The sequence below is a fragment of the Antedon bifida genome, chromosome 5 (genome assembly GCF_963402885.1).
Source record: "Antedon bifida chromosome 5, ecAntBifi1.1, whole genome shotgun sequence".
In the NCBI taxonomy this organism is placed as follows: Eukaryota; Metazoa; Echinodermata; class Crinoidea; order Comatulida; family Antedonidae; genus Antedon; species Antedon bifida.
In genome coordinates this window covers 10,995,397-11,013,026 of record NC_136230.1, presented here as the reverse complement: position 1 = coordinate 11,013,026, position 17,630 = coordinate 10,995,397, and the positions used below count along the sequence as shown (strand labels likewise).

Here is a 17,630-nt window from a genome sequence, read left to right as displayed (position 1 = left end):
TCTTATTCTTATATATTTACCCAAACTTACCAAACAGTGGTGGCAGCACCGCAAAGCTAGCATCCATTCTGGTGGTCGAGGAAGCTCCGACGATATTTGACATTTAAGGGTATTTTTAGTCGCTTTTTAAGAGGAACATCCCTAATTGGGCACACTCAGTAGGGTATTGTTTTATATTTTTATCAGAAAATATTATATTTTTCCATCCTCCCCTTCATTACCTACACTATACTTTACAGCCTCGTCGCCGTACTAGACAATATCTCTCAATTCATTTCTTTTTTATGCAATTGCTTTTATTTTTGCTAGATCCGTTTGCCTTTTTGAGGTTCAAGTTTATTAATTAGCTTTTATGTCCTACTTACATTTTATTTTGGCAACTGTTTACCTTTCATTTTGGGTTAATTGTATAGAACCGCTAATTTCGCCGAGTTTAGAAGTTATCTCCGTCTCTGGAAAAGAATTGAGGCTTGATATTCAGGTAAACGGAAATATTTTTATTAAAACTGTAAAGATGTCTTTATATTTAAATATTATTTGAATAACATTTAGCTTAACTACGGACATTCAAACATGTTCATTGTACTTAATATGTTTATATTCAACATGATGCGATACCTAACTTGTATACTAAATTCTGAGTAGTTGTATTTATGTTTCGTCAATATTAGGCATATTTCAATTATTTTTTATTTGTTAGGCCTACAGTAGATATTGTAGGAATTATAATTAATGAAGATCATATTTTGAATAAAAATTACTTTACCAGACGTACTGCTTCTTTATTACAGGTGGTTGATGACAGTACTTACAACATTCAATGTGATAACATTCTGCTTTATCAAGTTAAAACTACCTTAAGCAATGAGAAAGACAAATATTTCAATACAACATATAATATTTATAATGTGCAAGATTTATCTGAATGCACTGAATACCGTTTGAAGACAAGAATATTTAATAATATGAAGTATATCGGACCATGGAGTGAATATTATATTCAACAAACAGCACCATCAGGTATGTTGCTATCTTGATTACAGTTTAGTTGCTAATTAATAATACAATTTAAATAACGAGTTGCGATGGAGTATATTTTAATTGGCATACCATAGTGTTGGTTGGTAATTTTATATTACAGCCAATGAGCTGTGGTATATGAATATCATGAATTAAATGTGGCAAGTATTCGTTTAATTCTAATTATTAATAATATAATTTAAATAACGAGTTGCGATGGAGTATATTTTAATTGGCATACCATAGTGTTGGTTGGTAATTTTATATTACAGCCAATGAGCTGTGGTATATGAATATCATGAATTAAAAATGGCAAGTAATCGTAATCTTACTAATGATAAGCGTATTGTGTGATAAGATTGACATTAATAATAACTATTGCTGCCAGCATTATTTAGATCAAGATAAAAAATATGCTATGTTAGGATTTATTCTATATTATCATATGCAATTGTTTACCTATGAACCAAATATGTGTGCATTAAAGAAAATAATATTAGTTAACATTTTCATAGATGTTAAAATACGACCAAAACATACATCAATTGAGGAACGATCTATTTTTATATCATGGAATGAATCAAGATGTAGCCAAAAAGGAGAAAGTAACATATGGTATCATTACTCACTCAGTACAAACAATGGTAATAATCAAGTAGGATCTACTGAAGAAACTCAGCTTCTATTTGACAACGATATACAACCATGTACTACTTATACATTTGAAGTATCTGCATCATTTGGAAACGTCAGCGGGTCAATTGACAATACAACAATTATGACATTGGTTGCTTGTAAGTATCATAGTGTGCAGGACAAAAAGGATGAAATGAGACCTCAAATCTGAATGAATCTGAATTATGTTACTGAATGTCTTTCGTTTTATTTAATACGACTTCAATTTAAGGGACGCGCATATTTTTAGACTGAGCTGAGTATTGAATTTCTAAAAAAGGGGGTTTGGTACATTTTATTGTAATAAATTACATTATTCTGAACTTTTGTAACATTGGAATAATCGATATGTAATAGGTTTAATATGACTGCATACGCTTATTGTAAGATTGTATTTAATTTTAGTAATGTGATTTCGATTTTTGTTACAGATCCAGGCCCGCCAAACATAACCAAAACGTCTTCTACAGACTCGTATATTCATATAGAATGGTGTCCGTCGCCTGAGAATCTTTGTCAAATTGAATTCTACAATGTTTCTATCATATCGAAGGATAGTGATGAGATGTTCATTGCAACTAAAGATATAGAAATAGACGTACATGCTAATATTTATCCTAATACTAGTTATGTAGTGAAGGTACGTTTACAGGAAATACTATTTCAACACATTTGTATCAATTTAAATCAATTTTCCATCTGCACGAGATCTTAACGCATTGCTGAACAGTACGGAATGTGAGAGGAAATACGTGATACCTGCTCGTGAGTCTTATATTTCCAAAACAATGAAAAGTACTAGTTGAGATTTCTCTTTCCTTGTTCAGTCTGCTTTTTAAATTTCTATTATCATTATTATTTATGTCTTAGGTGGCAGCTAAGACATCCAAAGGATTCGGCAATTTTTCTCAAGAAATGACTATAGCAACACTACAACATGTAAAACCAAACACAGGTTTGTGACGATGTTAAAAAGTTTATATTTAGTTACAGTATGGTCAATTCATTCATTTTACTCGTAATCAATATATACAGAAATGTGTCCAAGTTCCATTACATATATTGCCAATAGTCAAATTAAAAATAACCTAATGTAACATTTCAAATAATTTATAAGATAATAAATACATCAGGTAAACAGCAATCTTCAGTATTTCTCTGTTCCAAATTTAGAATCATGAAACATAAATGACACCAAGTTATTATAATAAATGTATTTGATTGAATGTAGGTGCTATTGTAGGATCGGTTACTGGATCTATAGCTTTAATGATCGCCATAATTGTTGTGATTTATTTCCTAATGAAAAGGTATGTTGTGTATAATGGTTTGAATTATTATTTATTTGTTCATATAGAAGTATTTTAGTTCCACAACTGTACTTTGCATAGAATGTCTCGCTATTGAATGGAAATTATAAGCTACTTTTCTTGTTAGGTCTACTGTTATTATCTACATAATTATAAGGATAGTATACAGCTAATTATACAAACACAATTATAATCATTATTAAAGCATATATTGTCCATATGAACAAATCATATATATCAGAAAACAATTTTGTTTTTACATCACTACATAACACAAATTATAACATAACAAACATGTACAAATATTTATTTGTTTCGCCTCGTGACTTCTGTTCATCCTTCCTTTTCAACCACGTTAATACTCGAAAATTGATGTTCTTTACATTTTATATTTTGTTCGTCTCCTTTTTATAAACTTCAGAAAACATCTACATTTCAACAAAGGAGAATCATGGAATGATCTTGACCCGGTTTTGAACGAAATTCAAAAAAATCCAGGTTATTAATTAAGATTCATTTATTATTTCAAATAATTAGGAGCTTTTGTCTTCCATCATAATTATAACAGGAAATAAATATTTTCAGGGATCTCAAATATTGTGGATCAATACGTTGAGTATACATTTGGACTTTAAGGCTTCTACATACTTGGACGATATACAGATAAACATAATTGTTCTTACATAACATGAAATTAGAAAAGGTTTCGTTCTTGAACTATTACAATATAACCATTTTTTAAAAATCCAATCAAATGACGTTATGATCAATAAGAACAAAACAATTAATGTATCGTCATAATAGTATTGCTCTTTCTAATCATGACGTCATTTGATTAACGTGTGAAATTGTTATTTCCATCAAAGCCAGCATAGATGGTTATGCTAATAGTGCTAGGATAAAAACCTTTTAGATTCCCTTTGTTTTATGTATGGAAAATGCACATTTTTATTTATTTATCATCAATCGTTATCGTCCTAGTGTAAATGGGCATATTACAATTATTTATAACTTTATCTTAATTCGTTTAAGATTATTTACAGTGTTGAACATAATGGAAGGCTTAGAGATATCAATCGTAGCAAGAAAAAAACGTTCGAGTTTGAGTACTTTCCCTGAATATCTTAATTTGAAATTTAAATTTGAACATCAGAAAAATAAGTTAATAACTTAATAAAGATAACACAATTCTGTAAGTTACTGTTATACAGGTCAGTTGCAAGCTGATGCATCGGATAGTAGGCCTATGTCAGACATTGATAACAATACCAACGCTAACAGTGAAATTCCCAACAATGAGCTAGAACCAATATATACCAATGCAAGTTTACATAAGGTTACACACCAACCAATTGCTATTTCTGATCTTCACTCATATGTCTTGTTAAAACATGTTGACCCAGTGCAAAACTTTGAGAAAGAGTTTGAGGTAGGCCATATAGTTTAATTTTATGACCAAGCCAGAAAAAAAATGTTTATATATTAAATGTTCACATTCTATCTACGACAAAAATTGTCGCGAATAAGATTGTTATACATACATAGTATGTATTTTATGTATAAAGAAAATTAAAAGTTAACAATATGAATACGATTCTGTAGTACCGTCGGCGGATTTTCCTGCCAACCCAACCATGTACACTGTAGGCCTATTCATCCACCACCGTTGGCGATTTCCTTCTAAATATACCGTGTTATCTTTTAGAATGATTTTCATTGACTTTCGGGTCAGCTATGATTGTGGGATATTATTTAAACACTTTACAGGCTATTTTATAGTATCAATCTTTTATAACAATGTTTTCCTCCAAGGACCTTGGCAATCGTCCACTCCATTCATGGAAAGTAGCAAAGAGCTCTTTCAACCATTATAAAAACAGATATTCTAATGTTATTCCATGTGAGTAATATTTTATATTTCAATTCTTAATGTTTAAAAGTATATTATATTGAAAATGTTTGTTTTATTTTTGGTTTGAGCTAATATGAATGTTTCATTTTGTACCTGTATTATGCCTCATATATTTCATTCAGCGTTGTATTTGGTTCAATCATATTAGTTTGTATTTGTCAATATCAATACGCTAACCAATTCAATGCATGTAGACCTACATTGCAATTATTTGAAACACTTCACATTTCAATAACTAAAGTTAAAACAAAAAAATAGATATTTTATTAATATTAACAATATAATTTCAGATGATCATTCTCGAGTAATTTTACAACCTCAAGAAAACATCGCCGGATCTGATTATATCAATGCTTCGTATCTAGATGTACGTTTATTTTATTACTTGTATATTTAATTCTTTATAGTTTATCTTAATGAATTATAAGATTATTTTAAATGAATGAAGTTATTCATTTTTAGACACAATTATGAAATTGAAACTGTTTTGTTTTGTTTAATAGGTAGTTTGAATAATTACTTGTTAAATCGAATCAAAATATAATTATAAAAATGTTAATAATGCTATTTTTATAATTCGATTAACTTATAGTTATTTCGACACATTTTTTAGGGATACAAATGCTCACATGAATACATTGCATGTCAAGGTAGCTATTACTATTTGTACATAAGTTCATCTTATTAGTTTAAGTATATTCTGTAAATCAATTGAGATAGTTATGTAACCAAAGAGGAATGAGATAGAAAGACACATTTCGAAAGTATAAGATACAAATGTAAGGTATTCTTGCAGGACCAAATGTAGCATCAGTTAATGATATGTGGAGGATGGTTTGGCAAGAGAATTCTACGGTTATCGTCATGGTAACAAATGTTTCAGAAGGAGGAAAGGTATAGTTTTTATTCCAGCAGTAAATTTGAGGCGAGAAAATTAACCATTTATTACGGAAGATAACTTTGTAATTGCAAACTACAATTTAGAAGATGCTTAATGACAACTTTACAATAAATCATTAATATTTAACATCTGTTAATGATAGTGAAATATTAATAGTAACAAACACTTGTACTCTGCCCAATATCATCATCAGTAGAGATTTTAAAAGAACGAATTAAAATCATCAAAAAACGAGAAGATAACATAATTTCCTGATCCTAATATATTATCAAACTAGATTGTTTTTTCTTCCTAGAAAAAGTCTGAAAAATATTGGCCAGACCTTAGAAAGTCCTGTTATTACGGAGACGTTGTAGTAACAAATAATGAAGAACAAGACAACAAGAATTTTATTATTCGAAAATTCACAATTCAAAAGGTAATTGAAATATAAAATATTGGTTTTAATACCATAAAGATTTGAAGGATCTCTTTGTTGATAAACAAAATAACATTACATAGACAATTCCAAATATAATATATAACAAGATACCGATACAACCATGTTGATTTATGTATGCATGTTTTATTTAAATTGGTACGGCGATTGTGATACATAAAGTAACATTAAAAAGAAAAGGAATTTACTCACAAACAATTCTTGTATTCTTCTATTTTAATAAAGGAAGGGTATGAAGATAATCATATTGTATGGCACTATCACTTCATATCATGGCCAGACAAGAGTGTACCAACAGAGGTGACACATCTGGTGGATTTCATTCACAAATTTAAAGATGAACAGAAAAAAGCGCCACCAAACACTGGACCTGTAATTGTTCATTGCAGGTGTGTATTGATTTATATAATATGTCTGTGGATTCGTTTCTTTACAATGTTCAAACTTTAATCGAATCTAATTATAATAATAATGATTATGACATATTATTTGTAATATTATTGTTTTATATTTTTTTAGATTTTATATAGATATTACTATAGAGCTCTCTGATATTACAATATTTAACTGGACTAAAAAAGAATGAAATCAACCCTAACCCTAAACCTCTTACCCAAAAAAAGCTTAGAATATGCCATTTCGCAGTTTTAATAAAGTTAATCACTTTTGTAGAAAAAAAACTAAAACTAAATACTGTTTTCACTTATAAAAAGACAAAATAAACGGTTACATTCAACAAAAAACATTTTGACTTTCTGTCAATTTTATTAAATTACAGTTTTTTCCAGGTAAATTTTTATTTTTTTATCCAATTTTTTGGTCAAAGTAAATAACTATTATAAAACATCACAATGGCATATTCAATAAAGAAAATTGTTTTTTTTTTACGGGGACAATATTTTATCTATACTGTTTAAAATGACCGTTATTCATGTTATCAAATTGTTGTAACTAGCGCTGGAGCAGGCCGAACTGGTACCGTCATTACTCTTGCCTCAATGTTGGATATGATGGAACAGAAAGGAAGCATCGATGTGTTCAACTTTGTGAAAAGTATGAGAGAACAACGTATACAGATGGTTCAAACTCAAGTAAATATAGAGAAACATTTACCAATTTGTTAGATCTAACTTGCTTACATCACATTAGTTAGTAGTGTCTGGTTGTGTTAACGAATAACATCTTAGTTAAAAGTTCATAGAGTCTACGTGCTGGTAGATGAATATATTTCTTTAGATGAGGATATGTAATTCGAAAATTAATGTTCTGCTAGTGCTGGAAGCTTGTTTAAACATTCTAATATAAAAACACCTTAATTATGTTTTTAAACAATTAAAAACATTTAAAAATCACTGCTTTACTCGACTGTATAGAGGTACTTGTACATTTGACGGTACTAAATATAAAGCTGGTAAGATTTTTTTAAGCACGCCTTACGATTATTTCTTTCAAGAAAGGGTAAAATTACACTTATTTATACTTTCTTCAATTCTGGTTTAATGTAAATTACTTTATTTTAATAACAGGAGCAGTATACATTTATCTACGAAGTTTTACTTGAGATACTGTTCTGTGGACAAACGACTATTCCAGTTCTTGACCTGAATCTTGTATTGTGTAACCTTAAAAGAGCTATCGGAAATGAAGAACAAACGACTATATCTCAACAATTGACGGTAGAGTCAGACTTTTGTGATCATTGGATAGACCTTGCAACATTCATTTCTGTAACAATATGACTATGTTGTCATTGTTATTGTCATAACACCGAGTAGGCCTAATAGTTTCATTATTTTATTACTACCATAGATCATGCTAAATCAAAACCATTGAGTGAAAAATACATCGATTGGCTAATATAATACTGATACTTTATAATATGAAAATAATTATTCATCTAAGAAAAAATAATTTAGAATTTGAAAGACATAATGATGGTTGTTAAAAAAAATCATCTACTTCCATGTGTCGTAAGATTAATTAATTGCTTATGTTTCAGACACTTAATAGTGTGTCTCCAAAGCCAGTAGAAGAAATGATTTCGACTGGAAAGCAATCCAACAATATAATGTTAAACAGATTTCAAGACGTTATACCACGTACGTTTTGCTCTTTTGTTTGTTTGTTAACCTAGTATAAAAACAATACAAAAACAATATATTTTATTTTAAAAAAAAACAATAATATTTAATAAATAATGCATTTGTTTAAAATATGCGGCATATATTCCTTTTGAATATTAACATTAAATCATTTAAAATTAATATTTTTTAAATTGGTTCATAATTTAATAGAGAACATTTCGTTTGTTTTCACTTAAAATATGTCCCCGATTGACCTCCTCAGTTTGTAAACTATAAACTCTTTTGATAGTATAATCACATTTAAGACACAATATTAAAATAAATCAATATTACATTTGTGTACTATCATCTTGCAATTGACAAAGTTACCACTAACGTATATTTCTTCTAATTTTCAATATCAGTAAACAGATCACGTGTTTTTCTAATGACGCCTTCAACCAATGGAACCGATTACATCAATGCATCTTTCTGTGACGTATGTTTCTTTAAATTTCTTTTTTTTTTCATTCAATATCTTAATTTGTAATAATAAATCATTGGATCTGAATATTCACCTGATTCTTCCTATTCTATCCTAACATTTTTTTCTAGTTAAATTTCGTAATTCATATATTCTTCAGATATTACGACTATGTCACATACATACTTAAGGTTATGTTACAGATATTTACATATCTAAAATTTTATCTATTATACTTCAAAAATAAACTATGAACATTGCCGAGGACAGCTAGTATTTGAGAATCGGATACAATGTTCATTATAAAACGTATTATTTTAATTGTAATAACTACAAGAACTAAACTCCCAATATAAAAAAGGTTGAATTGGATTGGATTTAATAGTATATGCATAGTAACACTTTCATTATGACTACTTTTCATATTTTAAAGGACATTAAAGTTACTATTTCATTCAATTTATGCTTATGCTTTGTGTGCTCTTACCAATTATAGTTATACACCAGACGAAATGCATTGATTACAACTCAGTCACCAATCTCGGATCCTATAAACACGTGTAGTGACTTTTGGAGCATAGTGTTTGATTATAAGTCTCAGATTATTGTGACGTTGAATGAGTTAGAAGACAAATCGTACGCAAGGTACATACCTGAACACGTGAGTGAACAACTCGAATACGGGGAATACATTGTCAAAGTTGAGTCTTCGGAACGTAAACATGGTATTGTTCAACAGACAGTCACATTGAAAAAGGTATATTGTTGGCAATTACAATTATTACGTAACAAATTGGACTATATAAAAAGGAAATGGAACCTCAGCCCAATCCATATTTATTGTCTGTTTCATAAATTATACACACTATAACATTTTATACGTTTCAGCGAACACACACATTGTTATACCGGTACCACTCTAGTCTAGGTTCTACAGACAGAGTTTTGACTTAATATTAGTAACAAAAAAACATTTTTTGGCAAATATGAAGTTTCATACGTATACTACTTGAGCTAGTAGTTTTCAGACAAAAATCGGAACGCCGACTGGTAGATCATAGAAAAGGTAGAAAAGACAATGACTTCAGACTTGTGGGCAAGTCTAGTACCACTCTGGTTTAAATATTGTCCTATAATCAATATAAACACCATAATCACAGAGGATATTTTCTCCTGCTTCCATCTCATTTCGCAACATCGTATGATGTTTTGGTCAAAGACGGAGTTGTCTAACCAAGCAAGTCAATGTAAACACACATAATTAATCGAAAGGTGTCCAGATCCGAAGGAAACTTTTAATTTAGGCTACTTTTTTTACATAATTTCTTCCCTTTTTCATGAATCAACCCTCAAGATGGTTAACATGAACTTATATAAAATGGTTTTTTTTGTATGATATCCAGGGATCTGCAACACGAGATATATCCCACTTTTTATACACACAATGGCAGAGTGGAGTCAAGATACCAGACTTGGAATCGTTTGTACAACTGATATCAACAGTGGAAACACGACAACGGTCTTGCAAGGGATTCCCAGCAATCATCGTATGCCAGTAAGTATTGGAATGACAGAATAGTTTCGTTATACCTCACTGTGTCAAGTACAGTTACAGGACGAAACAATAGTCACAGTCTAATACTGTAATTATGCTTCATTCTCGAACCAGAAATTGCTGTTAAACACCAACTAGATTCATGATAGATAAATGTTAAAATAAAATAACGTACGTATGTGTTTTAAAGTTTGCGATACACCACGTATATTAGTTCTAAAAAGTACTGTTGAGTTTATATACGTTTCGATCAATATACTTTGATCGTCCTCAAGATTGAGAATGTAGAAAGTCCACGAAACTGGGAATTTAAATGAAATTGGGTGGGATAACGAACACATAAATATTAGATTTTTAAAATTAACTAATTCATCAGGGACGGTGCGAGACGATGTGGACTCTATTGTGCAGTGTCATCGATTATTCAAAAGATCAAAGAGGAGACATTAGTGGATGTGTACCATACAGTGAAACAATTACGTAAAACATGCCCATATATGGTTGACAACATGGTTAGTATCTTCAACCAGTATTTTTCTGAATAAATTGATATAAATCATCAACAAATTCACCATTATCCACTTCTGCGCAGACACGAAGTGGCGTCACCATTACCAGGAGTAATGAGATGACAATCCTATATCATTTTTAACTATATGTATTAAATAAGTTTTACCAGTACGTTTGGTTATCTAAAGATCTACAAGTGCGAAATTATTTCTTTTCAATTCTCATTTTAGGCAAATTGCCAAGGATAACCACAAGTGAATTCATTCACTATCCTTCTCAAATGTGGCAATCCCGTTCACAAGATAAACATATATTTATTACAGGTCTTTGAGAGTAGAGTTGCAAATTGTCATGAGAAAAAACCTTGACATATGACAGGACTTGAACCCATGACCCTTGGATTGGTAGCCAAGCATCATAACCACACCACCAAGCCACAACAATTGTTATGTTATGTATTCGGTTCGCGAAAATAACAACCATAAAAAAAACCAAAATTGCCACTTCAAAACAACATAGAAAAACAATAACGTGCTCGTGTTTCGCTTTGTGTTTGTATGTGGTTTTTTTTTTGTTCAAGACCTTGGTTCCAGTTTAGTAAAAAGTAAATATTTGGCACGTATGGCGTTTCATAAATATAATACTTCAGTTCCAGTTTTCAACTCAAAATGGTGGGCAATCATAAGAAACAAGACAAATTAACTACAGATCCGGGACAAGTCTGTTTTGCAGGGTTCGTATTCCATACGTATGTCTCCAAATTATTCTGTTTTTTCTTTTATTTCAGGAGCAATACCAGTTTTGTTACGATGCAGCCGTTAGAATGCTGGATGGTTCACAGAGTTACGAAAATGTAAACTAATTACATTACATTATGTTGTCAATTAAACAGCTGCTACTATATAGCCTTATAGCCATTTTTAAACAGTGTCGTTTAATTATTCTATACTATTTGAAGAGAATATATTATTTTAGAGTAATAGTATACAAATAATGAATGTTTATGAGTGTAATGGTACAAATAATGGCACGAGGTGAATGATGAAAGGTTATATTTCAACGAGGCATCATTCACCAAGTGCCATTATTTGTACCATTACACGAATACAAAACATTCATTATTTGTTTTATATAACATCTAAATAAATTATTGTCATTTGAATCAAATAAAACTTAAAAGGTAGCCCTACTAGCCAAAGCCTACTACATTTCATTCACATTGATTAAAAACAGTAACATTTGGTTTTTAATAATTTTATATTAAATGTTATATTTATATGGATTTCGTAAACACACCTACTTTTGTGTTAATTATGTCAACAAACGACCAAACAATCCTAGGCCTAGCAAGGCTAAAACGCCTAGGTCTAGCCTAATACTAGCATGGCCTAGGCTAGCCTAGTACTACTAGCTTGGCTGAAAGGCAAAACTTCAACAGACAATTGGAACTTATCTAAGCTAATTATGGTTTTTCCAACAATTCCACGTCTTGTAGGGATGTCCCCATTAATTAATCAAAATCCTAAAAACGATCTAAAGCTAATTTAAATGCCTTTTTGGATGAAATTAGTACATAATGTCCAAATCATACACAAATATCTGCTGCTGTTGCATATCTCGCTGTGGTGTTTACAAATGAAACTGAGACCAGACGACAGGTGGCGCTGTTGTATTTCACAGTACAGAGCCATATCATAGGATAATTTGTGTACTAGATTTTTTTTCATCCGCGAAACGTTTTTTTTTTCGTACACAATGTTTAAAAGAAAAACGAAACTGAGGCCAGACGACAGGTGGCGCTGTTGTATTTCACAGTACAGAGCCGGCCATATCATAGGATAATTTGTGTACTAGATTTTTTTTCATCCGCGAGACGTTTTTTTTTTCGTACACAAAAATGTTTCAAAAAGTACTATTAAACGATCGTTTAATAGTGCGTACTATTGCACGCCATGTGACCCACAATCGTCCAATCAAATGACAGGAATTTATTTAGGTGTTATATAAAATGCATTAATACATGGAGTAACCGACCAATATGACCAAGTGCAAGACGCGCATATAATGCAAAACATTTTCACCAAGCACACGCTATTGATCATTCAGACTATCTTGCGATTGGTCAAAACATTTGCGTTGCGTCAACATTATAATTATGCTCCACTGTTTGTTGCATTAACAAAATATATATATATTTTATATATTATAGCAATTTTAATAATTTGTTTTGTTAATATTTGTTTTGTTAACTTTAAATTAGAGATATTTATATTAATGTTTTATAACAAACATCAAGTATGTTATAAGTTAGTTCTTTTTTAAAACATTTATATTATAAAAATGTGCCATAGAGTAGGTTTAAAATTGGTACATTTTTTTTCTTATTTAAGATAGATTTTTCATTATAAATTACGGTTAGATTTATTCATTGGTTGATGGCAGAATTGTAGAGTCTATCGTGATAAAGATTTATTAATGTGACAACTTACCATTAAAAACAATGTACACAGTATAAATGACATAGATATTAATATTCTGTAATAAGCTTAACATTATAACATTTATATCATGAATTATTGTGCAAAGCATAATGTATTTTAATTTAGTTTTTTAATGATCTAAGCTTTAATGCGGTATGTGCTAAAGACATTAAGTATTTTAAAGAATATGCCTCTATAGTTCTGTATTAATTAACTTATCAAGAAATTACACATTATATAATATTATACGATCTACAATTATGCAAGACATTGATTGCGAATCTCAATCGTCTGAATCGGAAAGTGTGCAGTGCATATAATTTTAGAAACACCAAAGCATAGAAAGTTCTTACTAGGCTCAACATCTATTTGTTATTTAGATGGTCCAAATTTTGGAATGAATTGAAATAGAAACAACAAGTTGTTTGTAAAGGTTGTTTAGTAAACCCATTAAACAATGTATTATATATGGTAACCATAATGTGCCATAATTCAGTATTAAAAAAAAAATGAATACAATATTAGGACCATTATAGTTTAATACAAATTTAGAAATAAGTATGTTTTTCTATTTACTTCTAATTTCGATCATTGATACAGTAAATTGTCGAAATAAATGTGAATATGAAAAACCTATTTGACCAAATTAATTGGTCAGGATATTTTACTGCTTTTCTCCAAAACTCCATAGCGTCGCCTATTTTGTGTATACCAGTACAAGTATGAATTCCATAACCGCATCTAACATGAATGTTAAATCGTTTGCCTAATTTTGCTACAGTAATGGGATACAAAAGTGGAACCGTTGGAGAAAATTATAAATATATATTTCGTATCGCTCAGAATTGTACACAAAAATGCCAAACACACTACTATAAGGCGATATCCGAATGTAACCTATTTGAGTGGAGAGAGTGATTATTTAACTCTTACAAAAAACTTAATTAACACTTTACCATTAATTTTATTACACCAACATTAAACCCATTTAATCAAATAGTAAACACATGTCTTTTTGACAATCGTCTTTGGTTGTGTCACATTTCATACTTCCACCAAACAAATATTTTGATTTACCTACCTTTGTCAATAATTAAAAAAAACCAATCAATTAAGATCATCTTGAATAATGTTCTATCAAGCAATCTTAAGTACGGTAGGCATCGAAGTATATACTTAATTTTATTTTAACTTAAACTTATTTTCACACTACACTAAACCACACACAAACCATACTTCCACGCATAATCACAATAATTGTGGATTCGCTCATTTGGTATTCCATTTAGGTTTGAGCGTACTCATATCAATAACTGTATTCGAATCTTTACGGGTACTCATAGCGGTACTGCATGTCTTATCAAAGAAATCATTATGTCTTATCTGGTTGCTGAAGGTTTTCTTAATTGCACGTCTTGCCTACAATATAATAATATAGATACGTTTTTAACACACAGCCCAGATGCATTATTTTTCAGAAGTAGCAGAAATCACAAATAATTTATGAAATAAATTAGAACATTATGGATACTATGTAATAATGAGCATTTATCAAACAAGTTTACACAATTTTTGGTCGAGTCGTATAGACTCTGTGGAACAATCTTCTTGATCCTAATAAAAATGCATCCTCTATCATAGTTTTCAAAACACTCATAATAAAACCCATCTTTTTTTCTTTGTAATTTCTTTCTGTTTTTCTCTCAGCGCTTTGAGACAATCTTTTGATTGTATAAGCGCTTTATAAATCGAACAACATTACATTACATCTAGTCTGGAAAACATAGAACCCGGTGTCTAAGCAATTTACATTAGTTAATTAACCTACCTCTGTGCTGAAACAGCATTGTGACAGCCAGATGAAGAAACCTTGCATGCTATTGAGCATAACATAAACGTATTGCGTTGTCTGAGAATCATCAAAGATGACAATAATGCCAAAAATCCAAGGAAGTCCAACAACTGGTGAAAGCAGAAGCAAACCTCCTAACATGGCTCTAACAATTAAACATTATTTATACAATATTACAGTACATTTGAAAACAGATAGATAAATTAGCTTGGTAACTATTTAATACCTCAGTTATGGTGGCTTTAATTATTACACATATTGTTGATACTGATAATTTACTGACAATATAAATGGCAGAATGTTATTTACTATATTTGAAAAAACCTGAATTACCTGACTCGCTTAAGTGTACTAACATCATCTTTAGTTTGATTTGGCAGTTTAGATTTCTGGTAAACTAAAACTCCGATCACACTCATCTGAACCAGAACAATCTATAATGTAAAAACAAATGACAATACTGCATGTATATGGTACCACGGCAATAAAGCAGGATGCTGACCTAAGAACAGTCCTTTGATCTAAGATTGGCTTCGAAAAATCCATACTATGTGTACATTTTCTTCCGGTTTCTGTTTAGTGGGCGTGGAACCGATCGTACACACAACTTTTGATATTATAACGTTTCTCAGCATACTGTTTGATTATTGCTTTGATCGTACAAAACTAAAATAATTCAATATTATTTATATATCCATAGATGATGCGTCATGCATTATTCCTTTTATAAATATTGTATCGGACAAAATAATATAAAACAACATTTTCTACTGCATTTTTTTTAATTCATACATTTCTACAGCTCACTATGTCGGTCGGTTTGTCGGTCAGTCGGCAAATACTAACTCAAATTTGCGCACGCGACTGCAGCCATGTATATGGCCTCAATAAGACTTTTCCCAAAAATATACTGTTTGTCATACCGAAATAGTTATTACAGTAGTTATTTGTAAGCACTTCAGCATGTAATGAAATCATGAGAAGATGAAAATATTAATTGAAATTATTTTACCAGAATTGTTATGCAAACCGACGAAATGAATGTCCATATAGCACCTGAGTCAGTATCTAACCAACACCTTTATATATAAAACAAGATAGAATTAAAATGTAATGTTTTATCATATCATATTATTATTTAAATGAACTAAGTATTATCATCAGCAGCCCAATCTCCATTAAGCCTTAGCCATGTTTCCTAGTATTAAGATACTCTAGACTAGGAAACTGTCTAACTCAACTACAATTTAAAAAACAGCACTATCTTTCTTTATAATGCAGCTCATCAATAACAATTATAACATACAAAACAAGCTCTTTATTTGGAAAAAAAAATAACCAGTTTCGTAAATTCTACAATAAGACTTTTTCACAATAGGTCCAGTCCGACTCCGGCTACATTAGGTTCACGTGGGAATTAGCTAATCGTGTTTGCAAAAAATACGCTTCATACCAGCCTCGAAATGTGTGAATCCCGTAGTGAAAATAAAAAGTCGCTAATTGTGTACATGCAATCTTCCTCGAACCTGATCTGGAGCCGAAGAAGCCGGAATGGAGCAGGTGTGAAAGACCCATTAGTCGCTTAAAAATGAATTTACTTATCAGAGGCGTAGTTTTCTCTTGTCGCACAGGCAGTAATCAAAACAATAACACCAGGTACAATCCAACAAATGTAACGGCAGTAAACAAATCGTTTTTCATGATCCATAAATGAATGTTTAATTTTGATGTACACATCGGTTGACAGCATTAACATCCAGCAAAATGCTGCCATTAGACTGTAGTGCAGACATCCAGCAAGAAAACCGCATGCAACTTTATTACTAATCTATTAAATAAATTAAATTTTAAGCAGTAGTAGGCCTGGTGTTACCGTGTACAGGAGAATAATACATAAAAATATAATTCAGGTTTTTAGGTTTCAAAAATTGGACGTAAATGTGTCCAGCGTGGAAATAATTCCACTTTGCAGACCATCTCAGATGATCTCGCCAATCGGAGCCAAGCAAATGTCACCATATGAAAATACGTTTCCTTTTACAACTAGTGATAAAGTCACATGTTGATAGCCTTAAGCTACTGTGTGTTAAGGTTAAAAATAACTAAATTTGAGATAGGCATATGAGTGATATTTGTAACAAAGTCTCCCGACATTAATTTTGTTCTCGCTCAGCCTGGTGGCCTCGGTCAGCGATATGGTTAAATTATATACTTGTTATATACGATCGATCTTGGAATACTGCTGCCCGGTTGCATATATAGCGACCTCTATAAATTCATAATGTGGGTCATGAATTACTCATGCCTTAACCTCATAGAAGAAAAAATAATGCTGCCCTTGTACCACAACATTAAACTATTGATGAACCACTGGACATTTGATTTCTATCATACTTATAAATGAAATGAAATGAAAATGAAATGAAATA

The 17,630-nt window shown here is 30.7% G+C and overlaps 2 protein-coding genes across 2 annotated transcripts in view; both read left to right on the top strand.

Moving 5' to 3' along the window:
- Window positions 1-17,630, top strand: part of LOC144843313 (receptor-type tyrosine-protein phosphatase T-like) — a 75,917-nt gene that overhangs the window by 35,713 nt on the left and 22,574 nt on the right. The window lies entirely within an intron of this gene.
- Window positions 966-11,731, top strand: LOC144842329 (receptor-type tyrosine-protein phosphatase kappa-like). Its single transcript, XM_078698766.1, has 17 exons — window positions 966-1,020; window positions 1,536-1,814; window positions 2,127-2,335; window positions 2,566-2,650; window positions 4,217-4,434; window positions 4,818-4,905; window positions 5,208-5,284; window positions 5,531-5,567; window positions 5,714-5,811; window positions 6,114-6,236; window positions 6,483-6,646; window positions 7,213-7,348; window positions 7,784-7,933; window positions 9,301-9,561; window positions 10,208-10,359; window positions 10,736-10,871; window positions 11,657-11,731. Exons 1-17 carry the CDS (start codon window positions 966-968, stop codon window positions 11,729-11,731), a joined length of 2,343 nt encoding a protein of 780 aa, XP_078554892.1.